This window comes from Anomaloglossus baeobatrachus, chromosome 1, assembly GCF_048569485.1.
Source record: "Anomaloglossus baeobatrachus isolate aAnoBae1 chromosome 1, aAnoBae1.hap1, whole genome shotgun sequence".
NCBI classification, from domain to species: domain Eukaryota; kingdom Metazoa; phylum Chordata; class Amphibia; order Anura; family Aromobatidae; genus Anomaloglossus; species Anomaloglossus baeobatrachus.
Genome location: NC_134353.1, coordinates 153,310,722 through 153,324,528, shown reverse-complemented (window position 1 = coordinate 153,324,528; position 13,807 = coordinate 153,310,722). Strand labels below are relative to the sequence as shown.

At 46.7% G+C, this 13,807-nt stretch overlaps 1 protein-coding gene across 1 annotated transcript in view; it reads right to left on the bottom strand.

Moving 5' to 3' along the window:
- Window positions 1–837: 837 nt before the first annotated feature.
- Window positions 838–13,807, bottom strand: part of LOC142308966 (caspase-3-like) — a 68,379-nt gene continuing 55,409 nt past the window's right edge. The window contains exon 7 of the mRNA XM_075347147.1: window positions 838–3,078. Coding sequence (XP_075203262.1) covers window positions 2,852–3,078 — 227 coding nt within the window. The 3' untranslated portion in view covers window positions 838–2,851. The remainder of the gene's footprint in view (window positions 3,079–13,807) is intronic.

Sequence of the window (13,807 nt, the reverse complement as noted above, 5' to 3'; positions counted from 1 at the left end):
GTGACTGTTAGGATAGCGGGGGACAGAGGCTCATATGCTGTGCCTCATGCTAGCTGACCCCCAACCTCAAGGTTACTCCTGATAGTGGGGATACCTGAGTCACGTGCCTGGCTATGCTTCTGACCAGTACTCCTCTGATACTCCCCTCCCACCACTGAATGACTGGGCAGGAGTGTCATGGAAAACAGATAAAAGACACACAAGGGAAAACAAAAACTCTGATGCACACCACACACACACACACAACCAGGAAGGTAACAACAAAAGTGATAGATAGTCTAGATCAGAGGTTCCCAACTCCAGTCCTCAAGGCACACCAACAGTGCATGTTTTCAGGATTTCTTTAGCATTGTATGGGTGTTAATTTAATCACCTGCGAAGGTGCTGAATCCAACACCCATGCAATGCTAAAGAAATCCTGAAAACATGCACTGTTGGTGTGCCTTGAGGACTGGAGTTGGGAACCTCTGGTCTAGATGATAACACCTCACCAGACAAGCAAAGATGAACTATAGTTGGCACACCTCTTCATGAATCTGTAATGTCGACGAGCAGGGAGTGCCATGCCAGAAATCTTACACCAGGCACTGACTCGAGTAAGAATTCTGGTGAAAGGAACACCGCCGCTCTTAATGAATTAAATGAGCTGTGGCATCAATTCCCAGCACTGCACATTTTGGTGCAGCTGGGAGAAACTGGCATGAATACACTAAAAGTTGCAAAATATTTGCGCAACTCAATTTAGCCAAAATTGTGACTTTTCTAAACAATTTACTTTGACGAATCAGGGGCTAACAACGTGAACGACGAGGAATAAAACCAACAAGTTAAGACAGGAACTGTCAAGTAGATGTATTTATTCATAAACAGATCACACAAGCTTCCATCACAGTAAGAAAGTGAAATGTACTATTTTTTTTACATTTTTTGTTGCAGCTAAATCTGTATATTTTGCAGCGTACACAGATTATGCCACCGGTTAAAAATCTCATGTGCAATAGTGGTATTGTACAACGCAGTGAATTTTCAGTAGAGAAAAGCTGCTGCATTTTCTCGACTAGGGAAAGAACCCTAAATGGGAAAATTCAAGTATTAGCAACTTTTAGGAGAATAAGGCAATGTTTATACACAACAGATTTGCTTTAGAAATTCCAAAGACCTGAAAATCCAAAAAATGCAGTGCTCTCACAGAGGTGTCACATAAGTGCAGTTATAATTATACAGCTCAAAGTCACTTTGTCATCCAGATCAGAATTTTGCTACTGAGTTTTCCATTTGCCCATCTGAACCCGATCCCCAAAAGAGAAAAAAGGACACCATATCTCATTCATGTGCTTTTTTTTCCCTCCTCTTCTTTCTCATGGATCTACCGACTCATTATATAGGTGATTGATAAGCAAATCCGATCCAAATAAAACATGTATCGGTTTTAATTTGCAGACTGATTATCTGCAAAAACAACTGAACATATAAGTGAAGCAATGTGTGAATGAGGCCTGAAGAGATTAGGGAATTTTGATTAAATGGTTATGAAAGAGGTTATTTTGAATATAACATTGCCGTTCAAAAAATCCACGTACACAATTAGTGCAAGGAGTCACTAATGTTTTCCAGAAAGAAATTTGCATCCCATTTACTTTAACCAATATCTGCAACCTTCATTATAAGGCTGCGTTTTTAGTGCAGTTTTGTCACAAAACTGCATGCAAATCCTTATGTCAGGAAAGTCCATGAGAATCCTGACATTTTGTGCACATGTTGCTTTTTTTTTCCCTTACAGATTCAGTAAAGAAATAATCTGGACAGTGTTAATTCTTTCAGCGTTTTTCCACCCCAGAATGCATGGAAAACACATGCAAAAAACGTATATAAAAATAAAAAAAACTCAGCACATTTTTTTTTTTCTGCCAAGAGATGCAGAAATTTCTGCAATCAAATACTCAGCAGACGCATATAGCCTAAAGCAAATAATTTTTCACTTATGGGTTTTGTAAATAACAAATGCCACTTATTAATGTACATTACATGTAGAAACAGCATCATGTGGCCAGATGTAGTTTAGCACTAAATATGGGTGTGGATCCATGAGACATCGAAAGAAAGTCTGAGTCACAAGAGTCAGTCTCCGATATCTGCAGTGGATTCTTTTAGTATAAAATATCTTCCACGTGAAGGCACCAATATATTTTTCCAAATAGAAATAATCTGAGATATATGGCATTGGACTGTGCTGTTAAGAGTTGCATGAAATAGGCCCATCTACTTATCCGTGGCCGTCCTAGATATATTATAGGAATTGTAATTTATATTGGTGAAAGTAAATATATCAAGTACATACAGTACCTTGTATAGACACAGTGGAGTTTGGAGTGCTGAGCCCTTATGTGTAATACAAATGTAATAATTATACATTCGGCAGGTATCTGATACATTTCTACTTCACACATAATAAAACATATACGTCACATCTTGTATTCATTTACATAATAAATTGATATCGGTTTGAGCTGTAGCCGGTGTGTGACAATTCCCTGATAGTACAACACATTGGCGATTTTATTTTTGTACAAAATACATGCAAGATGCATTCCAGAATTGTAAAAACAAAAAATAGACAGTGTATTTGGATAATGTGAAACACATGCACGTGTAACAAAATGCATCAAACACGAGGTACACAATCATTTTCACTACATCATTTCCTTATAAATAAACATAAAACTCTTTCACGGCCGCCGTTGGCCGTTCTAGCATACATCTGTTGGAGTGCGGCACTCCTGCTCCGGTGTATGGAATGCAGACGCGACGTTCTGGGGTCACAGCCGGCCCAGAATAGCAGATTCTTCTCGCCTTACGGAAAGTTCAGGGCCTTCGTGAGCATAGACACCACACAGGGGATCTGTTTCTTTGCATGAAAATCTATTTGATTTGAGCAGGATTCAAACTCCAGCGCCACCATATGATTAACACATGTTAGGATCTGCACAAGTTCAAGGGTTTTGCCATGTAATTTAAGCATTTCACAAAGGGACTGAATGAACCAGGAGCCATTCATTGTATTCCTCCAGGAATAATAACCTAGGAAGGAATGAAATATGATGAAACAGATGCGTCATGTACCATTTACAAAATAGCAATACAATCATACAATGGAGGCTGCACTCCCCTTCATGCGGCATCAACCCATTGCCATAACAACAACTCAAAAATAATCCAAAAACATAAAAAAAACAAAAAAAAAACAACAGCTTTGGGGTCTTTAAAAAAACTGATAAAGGTTGGATTTATTACCACCACTTTGTACAAAATAGCACTACAGTAAATCTTGTATTATTAGTCATTTATGATGAAGCTGGAACCTTGCTGACTCCACAGCCCTGTAATGTACACAGGATAGTTATGCTTCAGCTACATTACAAAAACAGACTGTGCAATATTCATAGTACACAAGGGTACACATAATGCATACTTGGGAGCCCCACTAGAAGGAGTGTCCCCCACTTGAATGAAGAGGTGGTGGTCCTATACTCCGCTCTCTCAGTCATTCCCATAAGTGGTGCATGTAGGCGACTACTATATTCAGTTGGTGAACACTATTCAGTTATCTGTGGGGTTCCCAAACATTTATCATCCATTCCATGGATATGAAAACCTTAATATTATGACTAATAAAATGACTGAGTGATGGTCAGGTCACTTCTTAAATCGAATGGTGTCTTTGGAAAAAAACAAATAAAACGAGCAAAATGGTTTTATTTTTTACATATAAAACGAAAAATACGGTATATATATATTTCTAAGTCGCACTGGATTATAAGACGCACCCCAAATGTAGAGATTTAAAAAAAAAAAAAAAAAAAAAAAGGTAAAATAAATAAATTGAGTTAGTCTTATACTCCAGTGGTGTCTTACTGGAGGCGGGTTGCTGGAGTAGGGCGATGCTGGCTGTGCTGGCGGCGGCTGTGCTGGCAGCAGTGGTTGCTGTGCTGGCTGTGCGGAACAGGGTGGTGCAGCAGGTGTCCCAGATGCTCTGTCGTTGGTGTGGGCTTCAAAGAAATGGTACCCGGAATCGGTGCGTACGCAAATTGAGCTCTTGGCTCAATGACAAGCCGAGATCTCATTTGCACACGCGCCCCCTCCGGGCGCCATTTTCCTTAAGTCCGCTGCTGGGAGACGAATGGGCAAGAGGCGGCACGTGCACAGATGAGATCTTGAGCAGATAGCTGCATCTACACATGCGCCAACTCTGGGCGCCATTGTCTGAAGCCCTTGCAGCCCCAGCTGCAAACCCTGCCCAGCCACCACAGCATTCCGCCTGCAGCATTGCCCCTGCCTCCACTCTCCACCGGTAAACTACATGCGGATCATAAGACGCACCTCTCACTTTCCTCCCAAATTTTTGGGAGGAAAACTGCGTCTTCTGATTTGAAAATACCATTAGTTTATTATTTTGAGCAGTTTCAGGGTGATTTTTTTCAGAATGGACCCCACTTAACCCCTGTATGACTTATGACATAGTGGTATGTCATAGGTCGTGTTTCTTGCGTTGATGCGAACACACACACACACACACACACACACACACACACACACACACACACCTTTCCCTGCACATGATTGCTGATCTGATCAGCTGTTATGTGCCTCAAACAGTCGAGGGTGGAACAGCCAATTTCCGTCACTATAGTAATATGAGGGGCTGTTTATTGCGGGGTGAGTTGCACTTTTGAATAACACCATTCATTCTGCCCCATACTGTACTGGAAAACGGGAAACAATTCCAAGTGAGGTAACATTGCCAATAAAGTGTGATTCCACAATTTTTTTTTTTATTATTCACTATGTTCACTATATGGTAAAACTGACCGGCAGTATTATTCTACAGGTTGGTAGGAGTTTGTAGATACCAAACATGTTATAGTTTTCTTTTATTCAAGTGGTAAAAATAAATTAAAAAAAAAATTGTGATTTTGGCGTAATTTTCTAGGACCCATAACGTTGTAATTTTTCAGGACCGGGAGTTATGTGATTACTTATTTTTGGTGGCTTGCGCTGAAGTTTTTAAATTATACAATTTTTGCGTAGTTGCAATGGTTTTGATTGCGTCTTACTGAAATTTGATTGTAATGTTACAATGAAGAAAAAAAGAAAAAAAAATTCTGGCGGTTTAATTTTTTTTTAATCACTATGGCCTTTACGGATCAGATTAATTTATTTTCTGTTTTTTATAGATTGGACATTTCTGAAGGCTGCGATACTAAGTACCGTATTTTACGCTTTATAAGACGCACCTGATTATAAGACGCACCCCCAAATTTGGTGAAGGAAAAGAGAATTTATTTTTTAATAAATGGGGTCCGTCTTATACTGGCAGTGTCCGTCTAACAAATCATATAGGGTATATGTCCCTCCTAGCACCCCGATCCTAAAATTAGCCCCCTTAATCTGGATATGGCCCCCTTATATTGAATATAGCCCCCCAGTGATGCCACACGGCCCCCTGTGGCTGGCACACGGCCCCTATTGCTGCCCATGGCCCCCTGTGGCTGGCACAAGTCCCCTATTGCTGCCCATGGCCCCCTGTGGCTGGCACACGGCCCCTACTGCTGCCCATGGCCCCCTGTGGCTGGCGCACAGCCCCTATTGCTGCCCATGGCCCCCTGTGGCTGGCACATGGCCCCTGTGCTGCCCATGGCCCCCCTGTGGATGGCACACATCACCCAGTTTTTGATATGGCCCCCATGCTGCTGCCCATAGTAAAATGAAGGGAATTTTGTTTACTTACCGTAAATTCCTTTTCTTCTAGCTCCTATTGGGAGACCCAGACAATTGGGTGTATAGCTTCTGCCTCCGGAGGCCACACAAAGTATTACACTTTAAAAAGTGTAACCCCTCCCCTTTGCCTATACACCCTCCCGTGCATCACGGGCTCCTCAGTTTTGGTGCAAAAGCAGGAAGGAGGAAACTTATAAATTGGTCTAAGGTAAATTCAATCCGAAGGATGTTCGGAGAACTGAAACCATGAACCAAAAGAACAATTCAACATGAACAACATGTGTACACAAAAGAACAACAGCCCGAAGGGAACAGGGGCGGGTGCTGGGTCTCCCAATAGGAGCTAGAAGAAAAGGAATTTACGGTAAGTAAACAAAATTCCCTTCTTCTTTGTCGCTCCATTGGGAGACCCAGACAATTGGGACGTCCAAAAGCAGTCCCTGGGTGGGTAAAAGAATACCCCAATAAAAAGAGCCGACAACGGCTCCCTCTTACAGGTGGGCAACCGCCGCCTGAAGGACTCGCCTACCTAGGCTGGCATCTGCCGAAGCATAGGCATGCACCTGATAGTGTTTCGTGAAAGTGTGCAGACTCGACCAGGTAGCCGCCTGACACACCTACTGAGCCGTAGCCTGGTGCCGCAATGCCCAGGATGCACCCACGGCTCTGGTAGAATGGGCTTTCAGCCCTGCAGGAATCGGAAGCCCAGAAGAACGGTAGGCTTCAAGAATCGGTTCCTTGATCCACCGAGCCAAGGTTGACTTGGAAGCCTGCGACCCCTTACGCTGGCCAGCGACAAGGACAAAGAGCGCATCAGAACGGCGCAGGGGCGCCGTGCGAGAAATGTAGAGCCGGAGTGCTCTCACTAGATCTAACAAATGCAACTCCTTTTCACATTGGTGAACTGGATGAGGACAAAAAGAAGGTAAAGAGATATCCTGATTGAGATGAAAAGGGGATACCACCTTAGGGAGAAATTCCGGGACCGGACGCAGAACCACCTTATCCTGGTGAAAAACCAGGAAGGGGGCTTTGCATGACAGCGCTGCCAACTCCGACACTCTACGGAGCGCTCGAAAGGTGGTTTCTGAAGAGCCTTTAGCACTCTGTTAAGATCCCATGGTTCCAGCGGCCTCTTGTAAGGTGGGACTATGTGGCAAACTCCCTGCAGGAACGTGCGGACCTGCGGAAGCCTGGCTAGACGCTTTTGAAAAAATACGGATAGTGCCGATACTTGTCCCTTGAGAGAGCCGAGAGACAACCCCTTGTCCATTCCGGATTGAAGGAAAGAAAGAAAAGTGGGTAAGGCAAAACGGCCAGGGGGTAAAACCCTGATCAGAGCACCAGGATAAGAAGATCCTCCAAGTCCTATGATAGATCTTGGCGGACGTTGGTTTCCTGGCCTGTCTCATAGTGGCAATGACATCTTGAGATAAGTCTGAGGACGCTAGGAGCCAGGACTCAATGGCCACACAGTCAGGTTGAGGGCCGCAGAATTCAGATGGAAACATGGCCCTTGAGACAACAAGTCTGGTCGGTCTGGGAGTGCCCACGGTTGACCCACCGTGAGGTGCCACAGATCCGGGTACCACGACCGCCTCGGCCAGTCTGGAGCGACGAGGATGGCGCGGCGGCAGGCGGACTTGATCTTGCGTAACACTCTGGGCAGCATTGCCAGAGGAGGAAATACATAAGGCAGTCGAAACTGCGACCAATCCTGAACTAATGCGTCCGCCGCCAGAGCTCTGTGATCTGAAGGGAGGACTCTGTCGGAGTCCAGGTTCCCTGAGCCCTGTGGTGGAGAAAAACCGCTCCCCACCCTGACAGACTCGCGTCCGTTGTGACCACAGCCCAGGATGGGGGCAGGAAGGATTTTCCCTTCGACAGAGAAGTGGGAAGAAGCCACCACTGAAGAGAGGTTTTGGCTGCCAGAGAAAGGGAGACGTTCCTGTCTAGGGACGTCGACCTCCTGTCCCATTTGCGGAGAATGTCCCATTGGAGTGGACGCAGATGAAACTGCGCGAAGGGGACTGCCTCCATCGCTGCCACCATCTTCCCCAGGAAGTGCATGAGGCGCCTCAAGGGGTGTGACTGGGCCCGAAGGAGAGAGTGCACCCCAGCTTGCAGCGAACGCTGTTTGTCCAGCGGAAGCTTGACTATCGCTGAGAGAGTATGAAACTCCATCCCGAGGTAAGTCAGTGATTGGGCCGGAGTCAATTTTGACTTTGGGAAATTGATGATCCACCCGAACCTCTGGAGAGTCTCCAGAGCTACGGCCAGGCTGTGTTGACATGCCACCCGGGAGGGTGCCTTGACCAGGAGATCGTCTAAGTAAGGGATCACCGAGTGGCCCTGAGAGTGCAGGACTGCCACAACGGATGCCATGACCTTGGTGAAGACCCGTGGGGCTGTCGCCAGGCCGAAAGGCAGTGCCACAAACTGAAGGTGTTCGTCCCCAATGGCGAAACGCAGGAAGCGTTGATGCTCTGGTGCGATCGGCACATGGAGATAGGCATCCCTGACGTCGATTGATGCTAGGAAGTCTCCTTGTGACATCGAAGCGATAACAGAGCGGAGGGATTCCATGCGAAACCGTCTGGTTCTCACATGTCTGCTGAGCAATTTGAGGTCCAAAACGGGACGGAATGATCAGTCCTTTTTTGGCACCACGAACAGGTTGGAGTAAAAACCGCGACCACGTTCCTGAAGGGGAACGGGGATCACAACTCCTTCTGACTTCAGAGTGTCCACCGCCTGAGCAAGTGCATCGGCTCGCTCGGGGGGCGGAGATGTTCTGAAGAAACGAGTCGGAGGACGAGAGCAGAACTCTATCCTGTAACCGTGAGACAGAATGTCTCTCACCCATCGGTCTTGGACATGTGGCCACCAGGCGTCGCCAAAGCGGGAGAGCCTGCCACCGACCGAGGATGCGGTTTGTGGAGGCTGAAAGTCATGAGGAGGCCGCCTTGGAGACGGTGCCTCCGGCGGTCTTTGGAGGACGTGACTTAGACCTCCATGCAGAAGAGTTCCTCTGGCTCTTCTGTGGCCTGTTGGACGAGGATGATTGGGATCTGGCTGAGGGCCGAAAGGACCGAAACCTCGCCTGAATTTTCCGTTGCTGAGATCTTTTTGGCTTGGATTGGGGTAAGGACGAGTCCTTTCCCTTAGATTGCTTAATAATTTCATCCAATTGCTCGCCAAACAATCGGTCGCCTGAAAAAGGCAAACCGGTCAAGAACTTCTTGGAAGCAGAGTCTGCCTTCCATTCGCGTAGCCACATGGCCCTGCGGACTGCCACCGAATTGGCGGATGCTACCGCTGTACGGCTAGCAGAGTCCAGGACGGCGTTCATGGCGTAGGACGAAAAAGCCGACGCCTGAGAAGTCAAGGACGCTACTTGCGGAGCAGAGGTACGTGTGACCGTATTAATCTCAGACAGACAAGCTGAGATAGCTTGGAGTGCCCACACGGCTGCAAAGGCCGGGGCGAAAGACGCGCCTGTGGCTTCAAAGATGGATTTCATTAGGAGCTCTATCTGCCTGTCAGTGGCATCCTTGAGCGATGAACCGTCAGCCACTGCTACTACGGATCTAGCCGCCAGTCTAGAGACTGGAGGATCCACCTTGGGACATTGAGTCCAACCCTTGACTACGTCAGAGGGGAAGGGGTAACGTGTGTCATTAAGGCGCTTAGAAAAGCGCTTGTCCGGAAAAGCTCTGTGCTTCTGGACAGCATCTCTGAAGTTAGAGTGATCGAAAAAAGCACTCCGTGTACGTTTGGGAAACCTAAACTGGTGTTTCTCCTGCTGTGAAGCCGACTCCTCTATAGGTGGAGTTGGGGGAGAAAGATCTAGCACCTAGTTGATGGACGCTATAAGGTCATTTACTATGGCGTCCCCTTCAGGTGTATCAAGATTGAGAGCTACGTCAGGGTCAGAGCCCTGGGCTGCGACCTCCGCCTCATCCTCCAGAGAGTCCTCAAGCTGAGACCCCGAACAGTGTGATGAAGCCGGGGAAGATTCCCAGCGAGCCCGCTTAGCCGGTCTGGGACTGCGGTCCGTGCCAGAGTCCTCCACGTGATACCTAGGGGCCACCCCGGGAGCACGCTGCGGCGCAGACCGAGAGGGGCCTGGGGGCGATGACCCCGCAGTGCCCGGGGCCTGTGTAAGGGCCGGTCTGGACTGTAAAGCTTCTAGTATCTTAGCAGACCATTTGTCCATAGACTGAGCCATGGATTGTGAAAGTGACTCAGAGAGTTTCTCAGCTAAAACTGCAAACTCTGTCCCTGCCGCCTGGACAGGGGAGGCCGGCGGTTCTACCTGGGCCGAGGGTCCCACCAGTGCCCGAGGCTCCGGCTGAGCGAGTGCCACAGGGCCCGAGCATTGCTCACAGTGAGGGTAGGTGGAACCTGCAGGTAGCATAGCCGCACAAGAGGTACAGGTTGCAAAATAACCCTGTGTCTTGGTACCCTTGCTCCTTGTGACCGACATGCTGTTCTCTCCTAGGAGAGTAATCATTGAGGGCATATAGCCAAGGGCTAAACACTGCGGCCGAACCTAGAAAATGTATACAAATATAATTATATATATATATATATATATATATATATATATATATATATATATATATATATATATATATATATATATATACAGTTCGGCACCCTAGGGGGACCAGCACCGGGTGACCGGTGTGGCTTACCGACCGCCCAGAGCGGTGTGTGTCCACCAGATTCCCTGCCTTGGGTCTCCCAGAGCTGTAGCCAGAAGTCCTCCACCGGCAGAATGTGTTTAAAACATGGCTGCCGGCGTTCTAAGGGGAGGAGGGAGCCGTGGGCGTGATCAATAAAGTGCGGGAATCTGGTGCCCCAGAGTGATGAGTGAGGGGGGAGGAGGACACTAAAGTATGCTCCAGCCCTCACAGTCGACGTCAGGCCGACCGTCCCGCCCTTACCCCTGACTGGCAGGCCCGGGGGCGGGAGTTTAATGCACTAGGCCGCAAAAGCCGGGGACTAAATTTAATACCGCGGCCGGCAAGCAGGCGCGGTCGGCGCGGTAGTCCCGGTCGTCACACAAAAACAGCAGCCGCTGCAGCGTCTGAGACCAAGTGCTCCATGCACCGTCCCCAAGGGGACACAGAGTACCTGTAGATGCAGGGCCCTGTCCCTGATGATACTCAGTCTCCTGTCCGTCAGAATCCCACAGGGGCTGCGGAGGGAGCCCGGTCCCAGTGCCTGGATGACCGGTTAGGATCCCACTTCTCCCAGAGCCTCTAAGGGATGGGGAAGGAAAACGGCATGTGGCTCCAGCCTTTGTACCCGCAATGGGTACCTCAACCTTAACAGCACCGCCGACTTAGTGGGGTGAGAAGGGAGCATGCCGGGAGCCCTGGGGCCCTCTTTTCTTCCATCCGATATAATCAGCAGCTGCTGCTGACTAAAATGTGGAGCTTGAGTGAATGTGTGCCTCCTTCAACACAAAGCACAAAACTGAGGAGCCCGTGATGCACGGGAGGGTGTATAGGCAGAGGGGAGGGGTTACACTTTTTAAAGTGTAATACTTTGTGTGGCCTCCGGAGGCAGAAGCTATACACCCAATTGTCTGGGTCTCCCAATGGAGCGACAAAGAAAAACTCTTTCCTTACCTTCTCCAGCGCTGTCCTCCCTCGTGTCTCCCTCCGTGATGCTGATCTCCTGCACTTCCTGGTTCTCGGTGCCGGTCATGTGATCGGCACAGCAGAGTGACATCTCTACGTGCATGATCACAGCGGCAGGAGGGAGACACCGGGAGACACGCTGGAGGAGGTAAGTAAAGAGTTTTTTATTTTACTATGGGCAGCAGCATGGGGGCCATATCTAACACTGGGTGGGGGCAGGCATGTGCCATCAAAGGGGGGCACAGGCACATATAATATGCGCTGCTCCCCCAGCCCGTCACCGCGGTTTCAGCACCACGGTGGTGGACAGCGGCTGTGCATATTATATGAGCGGGAGCAGGAGATCTCCCGCTGCAGCCTTCACCAGTCTCTACCAGCCTCCCTCAGCCCCCAGCACCGCTCCAGAGCTGCCCCCACCCTTCCTGGACCCTGCAGTATATAATCCATATATTCGGATTATAAGATGCACCCCCTACTTTCCCCCAAAATTTGGGGGAACAAAAGTGCGTCTTATAAAACGAAAAATACGGTATTTGTATTTTTTTATTGTTTTATTTTCAATTGGGCAAAAAGGGGTGTGATTTAAATGTATATTTTTTATTTAATTTTTTTTATTTTCATATATTTTTTTAAATGTCACTTTTTATTGCTTTTACTAGTCTCCTTTGGGGACTTGAAGCTACAATCTTCTGATCGCTAGTACTTAACAGAGCAGTGCATCAGCACCGCTCTGTACAGCACAAATGTGGTCTTCCTATGAACACTGATGCTCAGCCGGCGTTCACAAAAAATACATCATGACAGACACAGTCATCAGCTGACCCCCGACTATCATGACAACCTATTGGCGCCTTGCGTTAATGTCACGGGGTCGCCGATGGAAGCGGGATAATGACGTGCTCCCCCACCCGCATAAGTTAAATCCTGCTGTCAAGAGATTAACAGCGGGATTTAACTAGTTAAAGAGAATCTTGTCACCAGGTTTTTACTACTACCCTGCTTTCCAGTACAATAATGAGGCAGAATGAATAGTGTCATTCAAAAATACAACTTGCCCCACAAAAAACAAGCCCTCATATGCCTACATTGCCAGAAAACAAACTAAAAAGGTATGACTCTTAAGAAAGGTAGGAAAAAAAATAAAAATTAATTACATTAAATCACCAGTGGGTGAAGTGTTTAAAAAGATGCCATGTGCACACATCTTTAGATATATTATTTGTCTTAAAAAACAATTAGCAACATTGGAAATCCAGGCAGCAGGAGGATCGGAGCTGTGCATTTGGTGCAGGCAGGACGGTGTGTAGACGCGTCGTGTAAATTCCAGTTGCTTTCTCTGTCACATGTTATGTACAGACTTGTGTCAAATCTAAATGTTTAGTGATCAAATAACACAGACTTAAGTAAACAACGAACAGTGTGCCAGGAATTTATTCACGCTCCCCTCCCATATGCTGTGCACATAACAAGGACGCTCACCTCTTACCGATCCACCCAGGTTAATCCTGCATTGCCCTGGGAAGCGCAGGGAAGGGCTGACTTGTAAGGCTGTCCCCGAGAGTGCTGAAGAACCACTACTGACAGTATACCAGCCAAAGAGGCCACCATAATAACAAGGAATTAACCCCTTCCTGATATTGGACTGTTATGTGAGGTAGGAGTGTACAGTACACAAGTTGCACGATTTAGGCGGTGACCCTTTTGGTGATGATGGATTGTCACCATGAAATTATATAATATATATGTATATATTATAAATCCTTTCGACCCGCTTACACAAAATAAAAGTGAAGCTGCGTCATAAAAAAAAAAAAAAATAATTTTTTTTTTACCTAAACAGAAATGTATTTTCACAAGTGATTGGCTTCATTCAAACTACAATTTGCCCTGCCAAAAACACAAGGCCTCTTACAGGTACAGTATGTCAAGTGGAAAATAAAAAAAAAAATTGAATCTTGGAAGCAGAGAAGGAAAATACAAAAATGACAGCTGACTTTGGTGGGAAAGCCTTGTATTTATGGGGAAGGGTTATGAAGATGGAGGGAGGCAGCAATTTCAACGGTTTTTGGGACCTTGATCATGGAGTTTATCATCATGTAAGTGACATGGTGAAAATCTGCCGATTGTGCAGTTGCAAATTCATATAGTTTTATCAAGTTTCACTATTACATAATAAGGCCAATTTTTTTTAACTAAATATTGTGTATCTGTGTCACCACATTCTCAGACCCATCACTGTATTTTAACTATAGAAAACGCTTTTTCTTTGTGGGATAATTTGTAGTTTTGCTAGTACTTGTTTGTGGTACGTATGATTTTTGAACACTTTCTATTCCTGTCTTTTGGAAAACACAATGAACAGTTCTTTGCTTCTTCCC